This window comes from Echinops telfairi, unplaced genomic scaffold (assembly GCF_000313985.2).
Source record: "Echinops telfairi isolate 266 unplaced genomic scaffold, ASM31398v2 ScPeMD7_18;HRSCAF=68, whole genome shotgun sequence".
In the NCBI taxonomy this organism is placed as follows: domain Eukaryota; kingdom Metazoa; phylum Chordata; class Mammalia; order Afrosoricida; family Tenrecidae; genus Echinops; species Echinops telfairi.
In genome coordinates, this window is record NW_022103915.1 from 83,472,563 (window position 1) to 83,491,382 (window position 18,820).

The 18,820-nt window shown below is 49.3% G+C and overlaps 3 protein-coding genes across 4 annotated transcripts in view; 2 read left to right on the top strand and 1 right to left on the bottom strand.

Annotated features, from left to right (window-relative positions):
- Nucleotides 1–3,400: 3,400 nt before the first annotated feature.
- TINF2 (TERF1 interacting nuclear factor 2) lies at nt 3,401–8,784 on the top strand. Of its 2 annotated transcripts, none has more exons than XM_045287909.1 (8): nt 3,401–3,944; nt 4,059–4,160; nt 4,231–4,338; nt 4,426–4,522; nt 4,690–5,146; nt 5,236–5,303; nt 5,400–5,491; nt 7,725–8,784. In XM_045287909.1, exons 1-8 carry the CDS (start codon nt 3,648–3,650, stop codon nt 7,746–7,748), a joined length of 1,245 nt encoding a protein of 414 aa, XP_045143844.1. In that variant the 5' UTR covers nt 3,401–3,647; the 3' UTR covers nt 7,749–8,784. The 2 variants fall into 2 exon arrangements, with proteins under 2 accessions (XP_045143844.1, XP_004698973.1); XM_004698916.2 differs by lacking the exon at nt 7,725–8,784 and adding an exon at nt 5,623–6,099.
- On the bottom strand, nt 6,307–12,452 carry GMPR2 (guanosine monophosphate reductase 2). Its single transcript, XM_004698496.2, has 10 exons — nt 12,353–12,452; nt 11,894–12,014; nt 11,631–11,750; nt 9,379–9,462; nt 9,088–9,261; nt 8,147–8,228; nt 7,961–8,067; nt 7,758–7,800; nt 7,028–7,187; nt 6,307–6,855 (listed from the first exon to the last, which is right to left on the bottom strand). The coding sequence occupies exons 2-10, from the start codon at nt 11,978–11,980 to the stop codon at nt 6,666–6,668; spliced, it is 1,047 nt and encodes a 348-aa protein (XP_004698553.1). The 5' UTR covers nt 11,981–12,014; nt 12,353–12,452; the 3' UTR covers nt 6,307–6,665.
- Nucleotides 12,453–12,727: 275 nt separating this feature from the next.
- The window catches only part of NEDD8 (NEDD8 ubiquitin like modifier), a 9,564-nt gene continuing 3,471 nt past the window's right edge, over nt 12,728–18,820 (top strand). Inside the window, exon 1 of the mRNA XM_013003631.3 lies at nt 12,728–12,948. Coding sequence (XP_012859085.1) covers nt 12,931–12,948 — 18 coding nt within the window. The 5' untranslated portion in view covers nt 12,728–12,930. The remainder of the gene's footprint in view (nt 12,949–18,820) is intronic.

Here is an 18,820-nt window from a genome sequence, read left to right on the forward strand (position 1 = left end):
ACTACTGTGAATTAGGTGGGGGTTTGTATTTCAGATCGTCATTTTTGTACTCAACAATTTAAACAACTTGCCAAGTCTCCCAAGAGCTTACCCTGCTCCCTCTAGTAGAATATTATCTTCCCCTTCACCCTGCTTAACACCAGTCTGCTGTCTAGCCTGCTGCTTCCCCTCTCTCCATCCCCTGCCCACCCCGGTTAACTATCAAAGTATGTTGCTTTAGGTGCAGAAACCTGTTGGCTTGATTTCCCCCCAATTTATAACAGTGGTGCCACATAATATTTATCCTTTTGTGATTGAGTAACTTTACTCGGGGTCCTCCACATCCACTCACGTCATGAGGTGTTTCACAGTTCGCTCTCTGAAGTTCAACTTCGAAAGCAGAATTACTATTAGATAAAGGACAATGAGCATGGTTCAGGCTATTGATGCCTTTTGTTAAGTGACTTTCCAGAAAGACTGAACAGCCACACAGCAGTACCTGGTTTCACTGAACATCCAGGGGAAAACTGCTCTTGTGCTCCTATAACCTTGCCTCACTTTCCTTCATTTTACTCTGATCCCTGCGTTTCTTAAAGCTCAAAAATGCTTGAAACACTCAAAAACAAAACAAGCTAACAAAAACTCCTGCAACACAATGTTGCTAGTAAATAGCTGGAAAGAAGTGAACATATTTCTATGTTGAGCTTCTCTGTGTGTCTAACTCAAACTTGTTGCCTTCTGTGGATCATCTCCTTTAGTTTGCTAGGTGTGGGCATTATGATCCCTGCTTTTCCAAGGTTCTTCTGCTCCCACCCGAGGTCTCTACGCTAGAATGTAACTCCCAGGAGGACAGCTACTTTATCTCTTACTTATGGGGGCTGTCTAAGGCACAGGCTAACCCAAACCCAAACTAGTTGGCACCAAGTTGATTCCACCACATAGCGAAACCATAAGCTTCAGGCTAGGGATGCTTGGTCTTAGGCTGGGTTTTCTAGAGAAGCAAAACTGGTGAAACTTACATATGTGTACTCTGGGAAACCTTTTATCAGAAAAATGGCTCACAGGGTTATGGAAACAGGCGAATTCAAGTCATGCCAGATGTCAGACGAGAGGCTGCTCTTGACTGGCTTAGCTGCAGGGTCTGAGGATCTCAAGATCCGAAAGTCAGAGGCTTCTGACTGCAGGGGCAACTGAATTTAAAGTAGGTGGGCTGTTGATGACTCCTAGAATCCACAGGCAATATGGTAGGGTGCTGAGTCAAATCCAAAGAAGCAGAGGTTGGAGCATGAGCCAGATGTAGGATCCAGACCTAGCAAAAAGCAAGCAAGCTTTTCCATAGCGTACACTTATATTGGAAGGAGTCCACGGTCCTGAGAAAACTTCCTTTCAGCTGACTGGGTCAGCGCTGCTAGCTGAGTAAGGGTCTTGCATCCCCAATCTTACGACTGGTTGGCTGCTCATAGCAGATGCCATTATGGAAGTGATTACATTGTATTAGATGACATCATGGGTGATTACTAGGTCTTAACTGCCAAACCACTAAGAATCTTGGTCCAAGTAAGTTGGCACAAAACCTTCACTATCACAGATGCTGAGGTGCCAGAGAAGACAATCATGGCTCTGCCTGGCCTTCAGGTGAGCTATGAGAGATGGGAGAAAGTCCAGCCCCAGAGGAATAGGGCAGAGGACTCTCCAGTAAGTGTGAAGCCCAGAAATGCGAGGCAACACAGTGTAATTGGAAAATGCAAACAGTTTGACGAGGACTGACATATAGGTGAATAATGGGGCAAAGGGGGAAAGGAATGGGGCTGCAGTGGTAAGCTTGAGACAAGCTTTCAAAATCGACCTTGTCTAGGAGATGCGACTTCCTTCTAAAAGTAAGGGGAAGAAGCTATTACAGAGATTTAGTTTGGGGATCAGGTTCGCAAATTACCCAAGTCATAATGAGGTGGGCATGGACATGGAATTAGACAGGGGGCGGGCTAGAGGTAGAGAGACCTCCCCGAGAGACAGGAAAACCTAAAACAGAAGCAATGAGAATGAAAGTGGGATTGCGTTAGAGGGTTCTATCAGAAATAGAACTGGTCAGAGTTGATGATGGATTCGATTTGGAAAGAGAAGGCAAAGGTGAATAGAAACCCCATGTACCACCACCACCAAACCCCCCCCCCCCCCCCAATTTTTTTTTTTAAAAGTAAGATACCTAGACTTTCCTTTGTTCCTCATTTAAGAGAACTTTGAGGTCTTAAGGAGATATCCTACAGGCAGGTGAATTTGTGTGGGGATCAGCTCAGAACACTCATCTGGGTAGACTGGGGCCTGGGAGCCATTGTCTGGGAATGGAGTTGGCCCAAGACATGTCAGGTTCATTCAGCCCCTGTGAGGTTGACTACTGAGGGTCATGAAGATGGTGTGAGACCAGATAGTTTCTTGTTCCTCATACATAAAGTCGCCATGAGTTGCAGACCACTGGGCTCTACCACAACTGACAACGAAGTAGGCAGCACCAGTGACTAATTCAGCTGATTAATCACCGCATTCATTCTTTAAAGAATGTGCATTGCGTGCCAAATTCTGTCCTTGGTGATGGAAACAAAGAAGGCATCATAGGTGACAAGCCAAGTCAGTTACGTTTGGGGGTAAATGAACAAAAGAAAATTGAAACGGGTAAACATTTTTTTAAAGTTTTGTAACTAAAAGTTTCAGGAAAGAGAACAGTGAAATGTATGATAAGATTATAATCCCCCCACTGGAAGTGTAGGAATAACAGAACGGTAGGTGAACGGATACACTGGGTGGTGTAAAATACGGTAAAACAACAATAATAATGATAATACTAAATAATAAAATAACAAGGGTTCCTGGGGGGTAGGGTGGGGATAAAGAGGGGCTGATATGAAAAAGTTCAAGGAAATGTTTGAAACTGATGGTGGCAGCAATTGTACAAGTATGCTTGATCCAATTGAACTATGGATTGTTATATTATTTGTAAGAGCTCTCAATAAAATGATTTTTTTAAAAGAAAAAGATGATCATCCCACCATCCAGAGGAAAGCAAGTAGCGTCTCACCTGGGTATAGATACATGATTATATTTTGAAGGCGGGCGCCCTCTTCTGCTCGGTTGAACTTACTGGACGCGGCGGGCTGCCCGAGAAAAGCTACGTAGACGCGGCGTGGGGACTGGGATTTCCCGAGCCGAGCAGGAGGCCGAGCCTTAGAGACGCGCGTGGGCCCGAGGAAGAAGCCCGAGGTCCTCGGGGCGCCCCAGCTGCCCACCAGGGACCCGCCAGACGCGGGGCGAAGCGCGGGCACCGCCGGGGGAGTGGCTCCCTGGCGTGACGTCACAGGCCCCAGGCGGCCCATTGGCTGTTATCGCTTTTCCGGGGGCGGGAAACGAGTAACGGAACCGGAAGTGGCCGAGCACTCAGTCCCGAGAGCAGTGGCGCTTAAAGCCGAGGGACCTGAGGCAATTGGAGCCGGCTGGTTTTTCCCGTCAGGCTCCGGCCCAAGTTAGAAGACCCCCGGGTCCTGGCGGCCTGTGGCAGAGAGCTGAGTCGGACGCCAGGGATCCCGCGCACGCCGATCTAACGGCGCGTTAGAGCGGTTGGAGCCTCACTTTGGTGGCAGCGTCGGCGAAGGACCGCCCCCGGGCCGAGCCCGCCGCCCATGGCCACACCCCCGGGCAGCAGTCCCGCCTCCCTGCGCTTCGTGGCTGCAGCCTGCTGGCGAGTAGTTCGTGGACGCCAGGTGGACTTCTTTCCGCGAGTGCTGGATTTCCTGCGATCGCTGCGCTCCGCTGCCCCCGGCCTAGTTCGCTACCGGCACCACGAACGCCTGTGTTTGGGCCTAAAGGCCAAGGTGGTGGTGGAGTTGATCCTGCAGGGCAAGCCTTGGGCCCACGTCCTGAACGCCCTAAGTCTCCACTTCCCAGAATCCGCACCTCAAGTGAGGGACCCCAAAGTGGTAAGTAATCCCTGCCAGGGGCAAACGCCGCCTCTGGTCGAAACTTGACGCCCCTCTTCCCCAGCGACTAGACCCCAATGCCCCTAACTTGCCTGCCTTCCTCACCCTCCACAGACAGAGCAAGATTTGAGGAGGACCTTGGAAGCACAGAGAACCTTCTGCCAGCAGGTTAAGCAGCTGGCCGAGACGCCTGGGGATTTGACCCAACAGCTGCAGGTGCGACTGGTTGCTTTGAAGGCATTGTGGCGCTGTTTTCATTGGTCCTGACCGCCCTGTCTCCCCGCAGGAACTTGATCTAGAGTATGGGGAACCCTTTGTGGCTGCCTTGGAGAAGCTCTTTTTCGAATACCTGTGTCGACTGGAAAAAGCATTGCCGCTAGTACAGGCACAGCAGGTCCCGTTGGGGTCAGACACCTAAGTGCCCAGTGCAGGGTGGTGGTCCTAAGGCCTGTGGTTCTCATGGCTCTTTCCCTGCCCACAGCTTCAGGATGTGCTGAGTTGGATGCAGCCTGGGGCTTCTCTGACCTCTTCGTTTACCTTGAGCCAATATGGAGTGGATATGGAGTGGCAACTTCCAGGTACCAACCATCTGGGGGAACCAGGAATTGGACTGAGGGTGTGTTGTAGCACGAGGCCTTCCAGGACAGCCCACTGGAGTAGCTGCCTGGGCCTGAGGTGAAAGCCAGGCTTGAGTCCCTATGTTGCCGTCTTTCCTCTTGACAAGGAGCTTCACTTTGTCTTCCAGAGTGCCCTGTTATGAACTCAGTGACCATGACTGAGCCAGTGGAGCTGAATTCTCCTCAGCAACCAAGAGGTGCACTCGGCAACTCTCTGCCAAAAGCCACGCCCAGCCCAGGTCTTCCTCAGAAGCCGGCCTCAAGGAAGCACCCAGAACCCTTGACTGGCCAGCATTTCAATCTGGCCCCAATAGGCCAGCGAAGAGTCCAGTCTCGATGGCAGTCCACTAGAGGAGCCCAGAAGGAACGCCCCACAGTCTTGCTGTTCCCCTTCAGGAACTTGGGCTTATCAGCCCACGAAGTGTCTAAGCCTGAGAACAGGAGGGCACACGCAACAGATCCAGCAGGGGCTGTGAGCTCAAAGGCAGTGGCTGTCGGGAAGCCCAAGAGTCTGTTCCAAGGCCTGGGGGAAAGTGCCGTAGTGGAGAAGCCAGCTGTTGTCGCCTGTGCCTCCGAGCCAAAGGAGTGAGTAGAATAGTTACTTCTCCCTACTGGAGGCATGTTGCCTGTCTACTTTCCCTTCTCTCCATCTTCTCTGCTTTTTCTTCCCTCAGAAACTGCTTGGACTGTGCCACGGACCCCCTGAGACTGTCACTCTCTCCTCCTAGAACCAAGCAGCCAGGTAGGGGTGGGGACTTACAAGATTGGCTCACACTGCCACCTCTCTTTAGGCCTGTTGTTCACAAGCAGTAGTTTAACCCTGCTTATCCTCCTACAGCTAGCTTGCTGGGTCTGTTCAGCCCTGTCATTACCGTGGGGGATTTGGTTCTGGACTCTGATGATGAAGAGACTGGCCAGAGGGAAGGGAAGGTGAGTTGAAAAGAACAGAAAGGTGGAGCAGGGGATAGACAAAACCTAGACGGGGAAGTCTACTAGTGCCACAACATGGAGGACTCAGGAAATAGGATGATGATCGGCTCTCCCTGCTGCCTTCCCTGCAGGAGTCTTTGAGAAACTATCAGAAGACAAAGTTTGACACCCTGATCCCCACCTTCCGTGACTATCTCTCCCCTTCTGGTCTACGCACCATGCCTGGTCCTTCCCATATAGACAAACCTAGACCCCGATGAGGGGGCTTGCCCCTGCGCATTCAAGCCAGATAAGCGCTTGAGCAGGGATGAAGGGAAGCCCAAGACTGGATGGCCTGACAACATTGCCAAGCTCCCTTCGTAATTAAACTCTGCATTTGTTCAAACATTGTTGTGATGTGAGGGAAGGAAAATAAATAGGGACTTCCAAATGGTCAGTGGAAGTCAGTCCTTAGTAATAGAACCGGCCTGTAGGCCTTTGCTTTTCCCTTCCCTGCTGAAATGTTCACATGTGCCCAGAAGTGCTACCAGGACCAAGAGTCTGGAAGTCAAGAGGGCCTTCGGTGATGCTGAGAACCTGTATACCGGAATAAACTTCGGAAATTCTCATACTGCCACGTTCTCTGGGGGTACTGGCACTACAACAGGGATACTGCCCTGCACCCCATGGCAAATGGTCCGTGCCATCCCTACCTCCCTGCTGCACCCAGATGCCTGCATCTTTTATGGAAAGCTCCCGTACCACTTCACCGTTTGGGGGATCTCTTTACTGCATATTTCAAATAACAGAAACGCTGTGGCTGAGCAGCAAAGGTCTAAGTAGTCAAGTCTGGTTTAATGAAACCGATGACCAAATCATGATTCTAAATAAGCCTGCCTTGTCCAGACCAAGGTCATTATAACTCAGCGTCTTTTCCTGTCAGTAATCTTCTGGCTGCCGGGCCCCCAGTTTGCCATTTGATTATTTTCATTTCCTCAGATTCTCGTCACCCCTTACTTCGTCCCCAGGGAGTGCCCTTGGTGTCGCATGTGTAGGCAGAGGGGTGCAGGGGTGCAGAGCTGCTGCAGGTGCCCTCGGGAGCGGGAGGACGAGAAAAGGCTCATAGCAAGTAGCAGGAGGAGCTGGGACTGGGGAAGGGCCCTGGTATCTTGGGAGGGTGGACAGAACTCCAGGTCTAGCGCTCTTCACTGAAGATTGGATTCACCTGCTGGGTGACGCGGATGAAGGTAGTTCTCCGGCTCAACTCCTTCAGCTTAGCTGCTCCCACATAGGTACAGGTCGAGCGGACCCCTCCAAGGATGTCTCGGACAGTATACTCCACGTCCCCTTTAAAGGGGACCTCCACTGTCTTGCCCTCTGAGGCCCTTGAGATTAGGAAAACAGGATTGACCTTCTTTCCGGATTCCTTAAATGTAGTACCACATCCCCAGTATCTAGTGCCTGTTCACTCCATGCCCCCAATAGTTGTACCATCTGTTTCCCACCCTACTCGGTCACGCTGCCCAAGACCCCTCAGCTCCAAGCCTCTATACAGACCTGTATTCGGCCACACCCCCGGCGTACTTCTTCATGGCCAGTTCAGAACTCATTCCATAGAAAAGCTTGTATTTCTTGCCGTTCCTCTCGATGAGCTCGCCACCTGACTCGGTGTGCCCTGCCAGCATGCCGCCCAGCATCACAAAGTCAGCCCCGGCCCCTGTTGGCACCAGCCAGGGAAAGGGAGGGATGTGAGCCTGATCCCCACCTTCAGAAGTCACATCAAATGCTCAGCCCTCAGGGAGCTAGGCTGCCTCCTGGTTCTGTTTCCCTGGCTGGCCCAGAACCCACTCAGTCATCTTGCTGTGGTTTCCAGCCCTCAACGGACCTGCTTCCCATCAACAGGGAGTCCTTGGAGTTCACCACTGGTTCCTATTCTCATCGGGGCAGCTTTTGTGTGACCCAGAAGCAAAGCCACCTTAGAGCAAGGGTCACCTGGAAGCAAGTTGGTTTCTGCCCCGTTCCCAAGAGCCTGATTTTGTGGGCCTGACGTGGGCCTCAGGGACTATGCAGTTCAACAATCTAGGGACAGTGTGGTGGTCCTGGCCTCTACATGGAGAGTTCTCCTGTTGGCTTGTCCCAGGTGACACACCACAGGTTTCAGGGGGACTGATGCTATAAAAGAATCGGAGTGGGCTATCTGAGCCTGCCCTAGCCTAGCCTCAGCCCCTGAAAGGTGACTTATCCTTGTCTACAGGATCCTACTCCTGTGTCTTTCTAAGCCCCTTACCAAAAGCCTTGGCCACATCTCCAGGACAGCTGCAGCCGCCATCCTGCAGAGAGAGGAGCAGTATGAGAGGACAGCAAAGAAGGCCCATCCCTCAGCAGTGTCCCACCTCAACACTGGTATAACCCAGGCGTCCTGGGAGCCGCCGTGCCCAGCAGAACTCAGATGTCTGATGGCCACACGCCCCACCCTCCATTGGGCCTTACTGAAATGATGTGGCCTTTGAGGCCATGAGCAGCATCGGCACACTCCATCACTGCACTGAGCTGTGGATACCCCACTCCTGTTTTCTTTCGGGTGGTACACACAGAACCTGGAAGGGCGTGAAAAGACTGAGACAGGTGCTCCACAGGGGCTTGCCACAGATGGCATACCACACAGAACCAGCTTACCTGGCCCGATGCCCACTTTGATGATGTCAGCCCCTGAGAGGATCAGTTCTTCCACCATCTCTCCTGTTACCACGTTCCCTGCCTGACACAAAGCCATTCAAACAGCACGCTTAGGGTTCAAAATGGAGAGGCTGTGAGTTACTGCATGTGGTGTGCCTGGATCAGGACCTCCCAGCAGTGTACTATAAACAAGGAAACCTGGGTCCCTCTACTGGGCCTTCTACAGTAGCCACTTCCTCGCACCCTGCCCCCCACCTACTGCCTCCCTGAGGAGGAAGGGTGAGAGGCAGAGGTCCACAATGCCCTTTACTGCACTGAGGCAGCAAGGTGCTGTGAGCAAAGGCAACATGGGAGATGAGTTTTAGGGCCCAAGCTCAGGGATCTAAGAGTAGATTTAGCTCCTCTGCTAGCAAGCCCAAAGGTGTCCCAACCCATTCTACTCTAATACAGAGTTGCTCTGGCTTCAGAGGAGGGGGAGTCGAGCAGGAAGGCATGTAGGCTTCAACTCCTTTGCCTAGTTACATTTGCCTTTTGATGGATAGATAGTACAAGGAGAGAAACTTAATGCTAGGAAGAAAGGGAGACCTTGTCATCAGACTCCTGAACTTGTTTAAGGAGAAAAATGCTTCATGAGACCCGTTTTGTGTGATTGTCATGCCTGTTCATTTCATCCGGCAATTGTTTATGTAACAGGTGTGTGTAATACGTTGCATGTAGTAGCAGAATCTGCTGAGTGAGGTCTGAAGCATTGGGTTTGCAAGGACTCTAAGGCTTCAGAGACCATGCAAACCAGTAAACATACGTTAAGCATGAAAACCTTCCGCATGACAAGACGTGATGGACTAGAACCATCGATGCAGCAGGGAAGAGATGAAGTGATGTAACAGAATGGAAGTGGCAGGGGGGGGGGGGGGGGGGGGGGGCGTGAGTGTGGAACATACCATGATGGTGTGCTGGGGGAAGCGCTTCCGCACGTCCTTCACAAATTCCACGAAGTGTTCCGAGTACCCGTTTGCCACGTCCAGGCAGATATGTTTCACCTGGGGGACAGCACCCAGGATCTGTTCCAGCTGCTCCAAGTCGGAGGAGCCTGTGCCCGAACTGGCAGCCAGATGCTGGAGGGAAAGACAATGTTGGAGGGGGTGCTGGGCAGGATGTGGAGGTGAGGATCGGTTTCCACGAAGTTCTTGGAAGAAGAGACAGGAATCGAAGCAGGGTAGACCCGTAATTACCTCAAGACAGTCAGGATTCTGAATAGCAAACTCTTCCCACTGCTCGGGGCTGTAGTGCTTATGGATGGCAGTGAAGAGGGAGAACTGGAGAGGGCGGAGCAATGGAAAAGAAGAGAATGTCATTAAGGGTTTTTCCCTAAAAACAGACCCCCCCTGCTATCCTGTTTGGGAGCTGGAGGAAAAAGAGATGTTTGGAAAGAGCAAGTGTAAGTCAGTGTCTGCCGAGGTTTTAACTCACATCTCCCTCCAATACCCACGAAGGTCTTTCACTGTACACTAAGACTTGTCAACACACTCCCACCAGAGTACTGTGTCTTCTGGGTTGAATTTCACTTGGCCAGTACATACCGCTGTTTCTAAAGTGACGTGGGGTAAGCAGAGGCTGAAAGGAGCTGGCGTTGGCCCGCACAGACTCAGCCTCCTACGATCCCCTAGTTTTGAACCAACCTGTTTGTGGTATTTTCTTGGTCCCTTTACCAGTAGCAATTCAGTGAGTCCAGTTACTTAGAAAAGGTAAGGCTTTAAGAGTGATGGAACTAATAAAGTACTACCCAGTCCTTCCTCGAGCATTCCACTGGAGTAAAGGGCAAAACTGATGGACCATGCTGTAACCATTTCATTCTATTTTAATCCACCAAATTCAAGGATAGTGACTCATCAGAATCACATTCACAAGCTCAACATACTATAAGCAGCATTCCTGTACTTTAAGACAAGCACTCAGAGCCTGCTATCCATGCTGGCATTTGTGTTTTTAAAGTGCACACAAGCAAATAGACAAAGGATATCAGTTGGCTGAGAGTGCACGTGTTGCAACTGACAAACTCAAGCTACATTCACCTATCAGCCAAAATGAAGGAAGGAAGTGCTGTGCTGATTGTCATCAGCCTATCTACTTAAGAATGGGAACACTGCTTTTTCAGGAACCCTGCCAGCATTTAGAGGAAAACCACCCTTGCAAGTCTGTCTTGGAGCTAGACTGGCACAGTAACATGCTGAGCACATCTGAAAACATAACAAGCTAGATGTCTAAAAAGTTTGCATCATTTTATTATCACTGTGAGACTCTCAAGATACTGAAGGGAAGCGCCATTCTCAGCATGAAGTGTTAAGGCAGGGTCCCCAACAAGGTCCAGCCAGGTATGTATCTGGTAGCACCGGTTAAAAGTCACCATTCCACAACTGGACAAGACAGGTGGAAAATAGACAACTGTAGGATCCTTAAGCAGTAAATGGAAACAGCAACACAGTCCAATGAATCAGCATAACCATCAACCTCAGAAAAGTGACAGCACATTCCAGAGGCAGCCAGCAAAAAGAGACAAGAAGGTAGACAAAGCCCTCCACGCTAACAGCCACAAATGTTAGCGGGATACACCAACCAGGGCTACGTTGATTAAGGAGCAGCATGCGTATGTCTCGGTGCTGGGTAACTGTCTACCTTCTCAGCTACAAAAACAGAGCCAGGTAGTAACACAGAGAGGAGCAGCTTCGTCCATTTTGAAAGCGAACCACCTGTATGTAAGAAAAACGTGTTTTGAGCACATCCCATAAACCTCCAAAAACCTAGGACTTCAGACAGAGGGTGAGGGGAAAATCATTGGCTGGCGGCAAAAAGGAACAATATGGAAGCTGCTGCTCCTTAGTATCTTCTAATTTGGAATATTTAATGCCCCACGTGTATACAGTTTGGGGACTAAAACGGTAATCACTTGGTCTGATGCAAAAAGTTGGCAGTATGTGTGAACTGCTGGGTAGGACACAAGGGAGAATGGGTCAAACTTAGACTTGAATTTCACATATTCACAGGGTTCTCTGTGATTAACTTTTAATGTAGAGATTCTTACAAACTTGCATATTTGTATATGCACTAGCTGTCCGAAGGAGCCATCAGTTGGTTCTGACTCAGCAATCCCAATGTGACAGGAGCAGACCTGCGGGGGGTGGGGGGTGTCTTCTTGGTTGTAATCTGAAGCAGATCACAATATCTTTCTCCCACAGAGCTGCTCCTGTTGCTCACAGCACTCACCTTTTGATTAACAGTTGAGTGCTTAACCAATTGCGTTACCACAGCTGCTTTCTCGTGGCCATTTGAACCTCTCAGATAAAGGAACTTTAGTAGTGAAGCATATTGTAAATTGGAACAGCCAGCCTGCCGAAGGCCAGAGAGCCAAGTGGGATGGGTGTGGGAATGCAAACACCTGAGGCAAATGGACACCACTGAGGAAGGGGGTTAACTAGGGAAGCCCTACCTTGCAGAGAATTTTGGCCATCTCAAAGGTGCCCACAGTGTCCATATTGGCAGCAATGATGGGAACCCCTGTGTACATCTGTTTTGAATTCCGAAATTCAAAGGATCTTGTGAGATCCACCTGCAGATAACAAAAGGAAACAGCATTTCATTCAAGCAGAAAGACATGTACTGCAGGAACCAGGTACCTTCATGTGCCCTGGCCCTCCAGGAGCTTGGGGGGGGTGGGGGTGTCAGACAAAACATGCAAAGAAGCAGGCTCACCTCACTTCGAGACTTTAGGGTGCTGCGCTTGGGCCTCAGTAGGACATCCTTGAAGTCCAGTTTCACATCGTTGTCGATGTGAGGCATGGTGAGGGTCTCAGGATAGCGATGAGTCTGGGGGCTGGAAGGTAGGAAATGTCAGGAGGCGACCGCACCAGTCTCCCCCTGCGCCTAGAAGCCGACAGGGCGGGAACAGCGCCCCTTCTCGTGTTGAAGGTCCGGGCATGGGTCCAGGTGTGGCCCCTGAAGCTTGTCACCTCAGCCCGGGCCAGTGGTTGCGATGACTCTGCGTGGAGATCTCCACGCCAAGTATTTGCTTGTGAGGGAGAATTGGGAAGCGGTTGGGAGAGAAGCAAGGAGCGCACATTCCCTACCCAGCAGTGAGTACATTAGGCTAAGAGCTGTGGTGTACCAAGGACAGGGGAGTCTAAAGCCAGTTTCCGGAAGAGGGGTACCCACTTCCTGTTGCAGTGGCCCAGGTGGCCGTTGATCCAAGTGCCCTTTGCCTAGCAACCGACCTCGAGCAGTCTTCCTCGGCCTGCTGCGCCAAGCCGCCGGATTCCGCAAACTGCGGGCGAGCACGCCACTAACTGAAAAAAATTCCAGCCGCGCGAAGCCTTCTGGGAAACAGAGTCCACCCTGCGCCGCTGCCATTGGGCCCGAGGACCAGGAGACTACATCTCCCAGGTGCGGCGGGAGGAAGGGCCTTCCGGCACCTTGGGAGACCCAGTCCGCCCCGCCCCGCCCCTCCCATAACGCTCCCGAGGCTCGGTAAGACACCCAGCACCGCGGGGCGTCCGCCCGTGCTGTGAGTAAGCCGGCCACCTTCTTCTCCATTACCGTCCCGCTCAAACGAAGCGCGGGGGCAGTTCCCGAACCTTTCCGGGACACCCCGTAAAAGAAAAGGGGTGGAGCCTAGCAGTGGTGACCCGGAAGCAGAAGTGATTTTCCACAGGCGGAGTGCTGGGGAGCGGCAGCAGCGGCCACAGCGGTAGAAACAGCAGTGCATCGGTGTGCGGCCCCGAACTGGGAAGAAGATGCTAATTAAAGTGAAGGTGGGAGCGCCTCCGGCCTGGCCCGGACGCGGGGGTACTGGGGCTGGCCGCGGCGCCTCCTGCGGGAGAAGGGGACAGACCGTCCCGCCTTTCGCGGGCTCGGAGAGCGCTGACAGCCTGGGGCTCCGCGCGAGGGCTGATGGGAAGTGTGGGCACCCAGGGGGTTTGCAGAGCCTGGGGTTGGCGCCCTAAGAAGGACCCAGGCCTCTCCCGCCAACCCGGTACCCTGGCGCAGAAGGTGGCCGTCTTAATCCGGGGTGGTATCGGCGCCTCGGCGGCTACAGAGGAGGTTAAGCATCAACTCGACACTTGGCACACACTGCCCTCCATCCTTGCTGACCAGACCGACTTCTCCCAGCCCCCAGCGTCGGCTGCCCCGAGCACAGTGTCAAACGTTAGCTAGCACGGGGGAGGCGGGGCCACGCAGAGACCGCGTCGCAGCGGAGCTTACAGGAACCCAGGCGGAGTGTGCCTTCAGTCTGTTCCTACTTTCTGCAAGTCGGGCTGCTTGGAATTCGCCCGAAGCCGTTTTCTTATCGGTGCCCTAGTTCTTGAGACTAGCTAGCATCCGACTTCAGGTGTTTTCTTCCTCTCCACTTCTCAACTCGAGTTTCTCTTCATTTCCTTCACCTGTTTCCAGCCTTCGTTATTTTATTTGCGGTTTCCTCTTGTACCGGCTTCACTCACTCACTCAATGCCATCCAGGTGATGCCGACTCATAGCCACCTTGTGGGGGCAGGGTCGAACTACCCCTGTGAGTTTTCTGAGACTGTCACTGTTTACCGGAATAGAGAGCCCAGTCTTTCGCCCTTGTACCTGCACAGAGGGAGGCAAAAACCAACAACTGCTGCAGTCCAAGGTCAAGTTTTACTGTGAAGTCTATCCTTGTATTTCCCCAGTTAGCTTATGTATCAGTCATCCTTAACTTTCCACCGACTCTCTTAAACTACCTCTTGGCTAAGGAATGAAGCCATGCAACTCGTTATAGACCATCGTTTTCCAGATTTTGAATTGTGACCTATAAAAGAGTTGTGAAATCAATATGTCAGTGGATCACAAGCAACATTTAAAAAAAAGAGAAACAAATAGAAAATATCAGGGTATGGTACTGGTAAAGGTAAGCGTATATTGTGGAAATTTTTTTTTTCATTTTATATGCTTATTACATGAATATGTGTTAACAGGTCTTCTGTATTTCTTAATGTAGTATAAGTGAGTATATCTTCTTTTCAGTGCATGTGATTCCACATGTCCTAACCCAAAAGAAATTACTATCCCCGTGTTCAATGTTATTTGTTTGTTTTTATTTCAACCCACAGGATTCAAATATGGTCACACAAAAAACCTACCTTCACTCTGTGTGATACCTTCTGATATTTTCCATTCGTTTCTCAGTTGACTTTGTGACCCACTGATGAGGGGAGCCCTGCAGTTTTAAAATACTGTGTGTCCAAGATGGAGATCTTAATGAAGTGCTGTTTCTGATGCAGTGAAGCTGGAGTGAGGCCCAGAGCCTGCCTTCCTGACATGCTCTTAGATAATGCTGATGCAGCTTGTCGAGGGTCTAGGGCTCTGGGTCGTTTCTGTCTGCTCTTAGAAGCTCTGAGCCTGTTTTATTTAGGACTTCTCTAAAATTGCCAGTCTCCTTCCCTCTGCCCCCCACAACACTTGTTTCTTTGTCTTTATATAGGTCTTCCTTCCTTATCTCTGTCCTCTCTCCTTTGCTACACTTAAATATATATATAGATAGATTGTTATGTAATTTATACCTATATAATACACCACATAAGACGATGACTATTAATTATATAGATCATGGGTTTTATTAGCTGAGCTCCTCTGTGATTTATTTAGTCTTTCACTGTTGTCTGTGTAGCCAACTTCTTCCATGTCTTGCTCTGTGATCCTTTACAACGACATCCCCACCGAGTGCAATCGTCTTCTGCCAGCTCAATCTCCGTGGTCCAGAGCTTCAATGCGTCATTATGCCATCTTCCCATTACCTGGCTCACATCAAATTACCAGGGATCTGGAATCCAGTTCCTGAGAGTCAGTACTCTGATAGAACATAGTTTTTCATTTGCTTTTCCCCCCATTACCTTGCCCTTCATTCATCATTTTCTATCTTAATTTTGTTGTGACACCAGAGTTTTCTTGTTGGCCTTCTGAACTGTAGAGTCTAAGACCAAGACATACTGTATAAGATCAGACAGATCTTTCTTCAACATCTTTTTCATCACTGTATTTTTCAGTTGGTCTGAAGGTTTGGGGTTATTGTTAAACTGTTTAGCATTGTATTTTTTTTTAACTTCAGATTCTGCATTGATTTCTCATTCCAGAGCATCATTACTCTGGGCAGCTCTCTCAGAAAACGAATGAGATTGTTATGTCCACAGCAGTGCCTCCTTAGCCAGCTGCGAAGACTCTGCTCCTCAGCCTCTTAGCCACGTGGTCCCTTGGCCTCTGGCCTCACGGGCCAGGAAGCCTCACCTGCCGCTCTGCCTTAGCACTGCTCCTCTGCTCTGATTCTTGCTTTCCTCGCCTAGCCTCTGGTACCCTCTGGTCGTGGCCTCCACCACTTCAGGGGGAAGGGATCTGAACTGTATTCCACTAGCAGTGATTCTTCCTTAGTCCCTTTGTATACTGCTTTGTTCTATTAATTTTATATCTAGCTGTGTGTCGATTGGTTGGTAAAGGCTGGATTACGTATTTCAAGGCCCCACGGATGCCTCAAGCAGTTGTTGTACTTAAATATACTTACATACTTGATAAATAGCCTGGGATGAATTGTCAGGTCACAATAGCAAGATTTGATGGGGAGTACTCAGGGTGACATGATATATCAAGGAATTCTTTAAATTAGTCAAGAAAAAAATTTAAATTGTTTTTTTTAAAGTTTTAAATGTTTAATTGTGGGAAGTATTAAACATATGTAATAGCAGAAAGTAAAGTATGATGTATTCTTCACCCAACTTCAAGAATTATCTCATCCCCAATTTGATTCCATTTACACCCACCAAAGCTCCCCAGCTGAGGTTCTTAAAGGCAAATTTCTGTCAGTAGACCATATTGCCGGTACATAACTCTAAAAGGGGAAAACTTTTTTCCTGATGTAATCATAATGTCAAGGTCCCTTGGCACAGGTGGTTTGCGCTTGACTGCTAACCTAAAGGTTCGTGGTTCGAACCTACCCTATAGTTTTGTAGAAGAAAAGACCTGGCGATCTGCCTCTGTTAACTGGCAGCCGAGAAAACCCTGAGGCACAGTCTGCTCTGTCTCACTGCGTCAGGGTCACCACCAGCAACAACCCAGGGTCACCACTCTTTCCAGCTGTGCTCCTTCCCAAAGATGACCAGTGCTCTCCGAGAGATGGAGACTTCTGGCTTTCTAAATGCATTGTATGCTGCATGTGTACATGTGGACCATTTATTGGTATGTACTTAAAGAATTTTGCATTCTTGCCATCTTTCCACATTCGTGTATACACTGTTACATAATGTACACCCACAGAACAGTATATGATCTCAACTAGAGGCGTTGATACGTGGCTGCAACTGTGGGCTCAGGCACAGGAGCTGTTGGGAGGATGGCACGGGACCAGGCGGTGTTGCATTGTGTTGTGCGGGACTAGGTGGCACCTGACCTACCCACAGCATGATGTACCATAGGGTGACAATCTTACTGTTAGTGGAAGTTTAGGCTGTTTCCGGTTCTGTTTTTAATAGACAGTGTTACAGTATATCTTGCATACCTGTGCCTCTTTGGTTAGATGCCCAGTTTTTTTCTCCCAAATTAGTTACCTAGAAATGGAATTGCCTAGTTTAAGAACCTTGGCCTTGTACACTGTTAAGATCAGACTCAAACAGATGCCTGGACACCAATGTGTATAGGAGCACTATTCACAGTCGCCAAAAGATGGAAATACAAAAATATTCAGGAGCAGATGAAAGAAGCAAAAGATGTACACATAAAATGGAATATTATATAGCTCCAAGGCGTAATGTAGTTCTGACAGATGGTACAACGCAGATTAACAAATAGCAAATTCACAGAAACAAAAAAACAAGAGAGCAGGGAGTGTCAGGAAAGGACAAGATGGTGTTAATGGGTATAACGTTTCTATGTGAGATGATAAAGATTTGGAAATAGAATAGTCATGACAAATATACTTAATACACTTGAAAATGGTTAAACTAATAAATTATGTGTATTCTAACACAAAAGCCTAAGACCGACAAAGTCAACTAATTGCGGACAACAGAATTCTGACAACTTTGTCAGATCAAGTCCAAGTCTGCTACAGTTCGTCGACTCTGAGTCTGCAGGGCAGGATAGAAAGACTCCGCAGGGTTTCCAAGGCTGGCACATCTTTCCCCGCAGAGCAGCTGGTGACCGTTCGAAATTGACCTCATTTCCTGAAAGGACATTTCAATACTGGAATTCATGGAAATCTCGCCGGTGTCATCCTTTTCCTCATGCTGCCATAGACTGGAAAGTGTCGCACAGGCAGGCTTGGTTTGGCTGGCGTGGTTGCTTGAGAATCACTATTGTAATTCTTCTGAGTCTACGTAGACGTTGCGTTTGTGTGTTTTTGGAAACATACTGAACCATTCTTACGGTCAGGAAATTTCCTGAGTACTTCATTCATTCATTTGCACCAGAGATAGGAACCACATGCTGCTTTGTGACCTACCGCAGGTGTGTACATTGGCCCCACTTCTAGACCAGGCAGATTTGGGCAGTCCAGAGTGAAGAGCTGAAGGGAGAGACTCTGGGACTGACGAATCTAGATTCGTGCTCCTCTCCTTACTTGGCAGGCATGCTGTTTAACCTACCCAAACCCAATTTCCTCATCTGTGTAATGGAGAGAACAGTAAATAGAGGGACTTGTACGGATGAACTGTTGATGCATGTAAAGCCCTCAACATAGTTTCTGACTATGGGAAGACAGGTCAGTCAAGGTGGGCTGGAATGATCGCATGATCACCCAGGTATTTCACCCTTCCACAAAGATTGATTGTTGACCTGACAAACCTCTCTTTCTGTTTGGGATTAGGTTAATGCATAAGGCACTTGGGAAGCTGGGATGGGCATAAAGGAATCGGAATGAAGGGGAAGTATTCAGTTGCATTGGGAGTGAAATCCGTAGTCCTTGGGAAGTACTGACAGTTTTATGCTCAGCGGCTCAGTGCAAGACTGGGAGGTTCTCAGAAGATAGGCCTGGCCACCTGTTCCGCCCAGTTGGCCACTGAGAGCCAGCCTGAGGCAGCGCACTTCTGTGCTGACCTTAGGGCATCTCCTTGAATTGGAGTCAACGACAGCTAGTTTTATTTTGTAAAGCTTTACTGACATATACTTTCCATACCATACAGCTCAATGGTTTAAATATATTGAGTTGTACGTTCATCACCAGAGTTCACTCAAGAACAGTTTTCATTCTTGAGTCCATTATTGTTAGCTCCCAGCTTCCATCGCCATCACCCTAAGAAACTACTAATCTGGTTACTGCCTCGATAGATTTAGCAACTACGTGTTCTGAAGGTGTGAGGGAAGTTGGAGGTGCTCCTAATGTAGACCCCTGTGATGTGTTACTGACCGGGTCATTGTAAACTGCGGTGAGGCCAGCCTTTGAGAAAGTGGAGAGGCCTTGGGGAGAGTGGGTTGGGTGGAGCACAAGATACATGACTGTGAATCCGTGGGATTTATGTGTTTGGGAAACAGCCTTATCCTGTGGAAAAAGCCAAGAGTTATTAATTAGATAAAAGTCTGGAGGAAACGAGAGAATTCCAAGTGCTTCCGAAACAGTGAAGAGGTGATCTCTGGTATTTTTTTTTTTAATAATCATTTTATTAGGGGCTCATACAACTCATCA

Excerpts from the sequence above, each read along its gene's own strand:
- TINF2 (XM_004698916.2), top strand. The coding sequence starts at position 3,648 with ATGGCCACACCCCCGGGCAGCAGTCCCGCCTCCCTGCGCTTCGTGGCT. Across the intron at positions 4,161-4,230 it reads ATTTGACCCAACAGCTGCAG|GAACTTGATCTAGAGTATGG; the intron begins GTGCGACTGGTT and ends GTCTCCCCGCAG. Across the intron at positions 5,304-5,399 it reads TCCTAGAACCAAGCAGCCAG|CTAGCTTGCTGGGTCTGTTC; the intron begins GTAGGGGTGGGG and ends ATCCTCCTACAG.
- GMPR2 (XM_004698496.2), bottom strand. The coding sequence starts at position 11,980 with ATGCCTCACATCGACAACGATGTGAAACTGGACTTCAAGGATGTCCTA. Across the intron at positions 11,751-11,893 it reads CCCTAAAGTCTCGAAGTGAG|GTGGATCTCACAAGATCCTT; the intron begins GTGAGCCTGCTT and ends TGTTATCTGCAG. Across the intron at positions 8,229-9,087 it reads TCCCCCAGCACACCATCATG|GCAGGGAACGTGGTAACAGG; the intron begins GTATGTTCCACA and ends GCTTTGTGTCAG.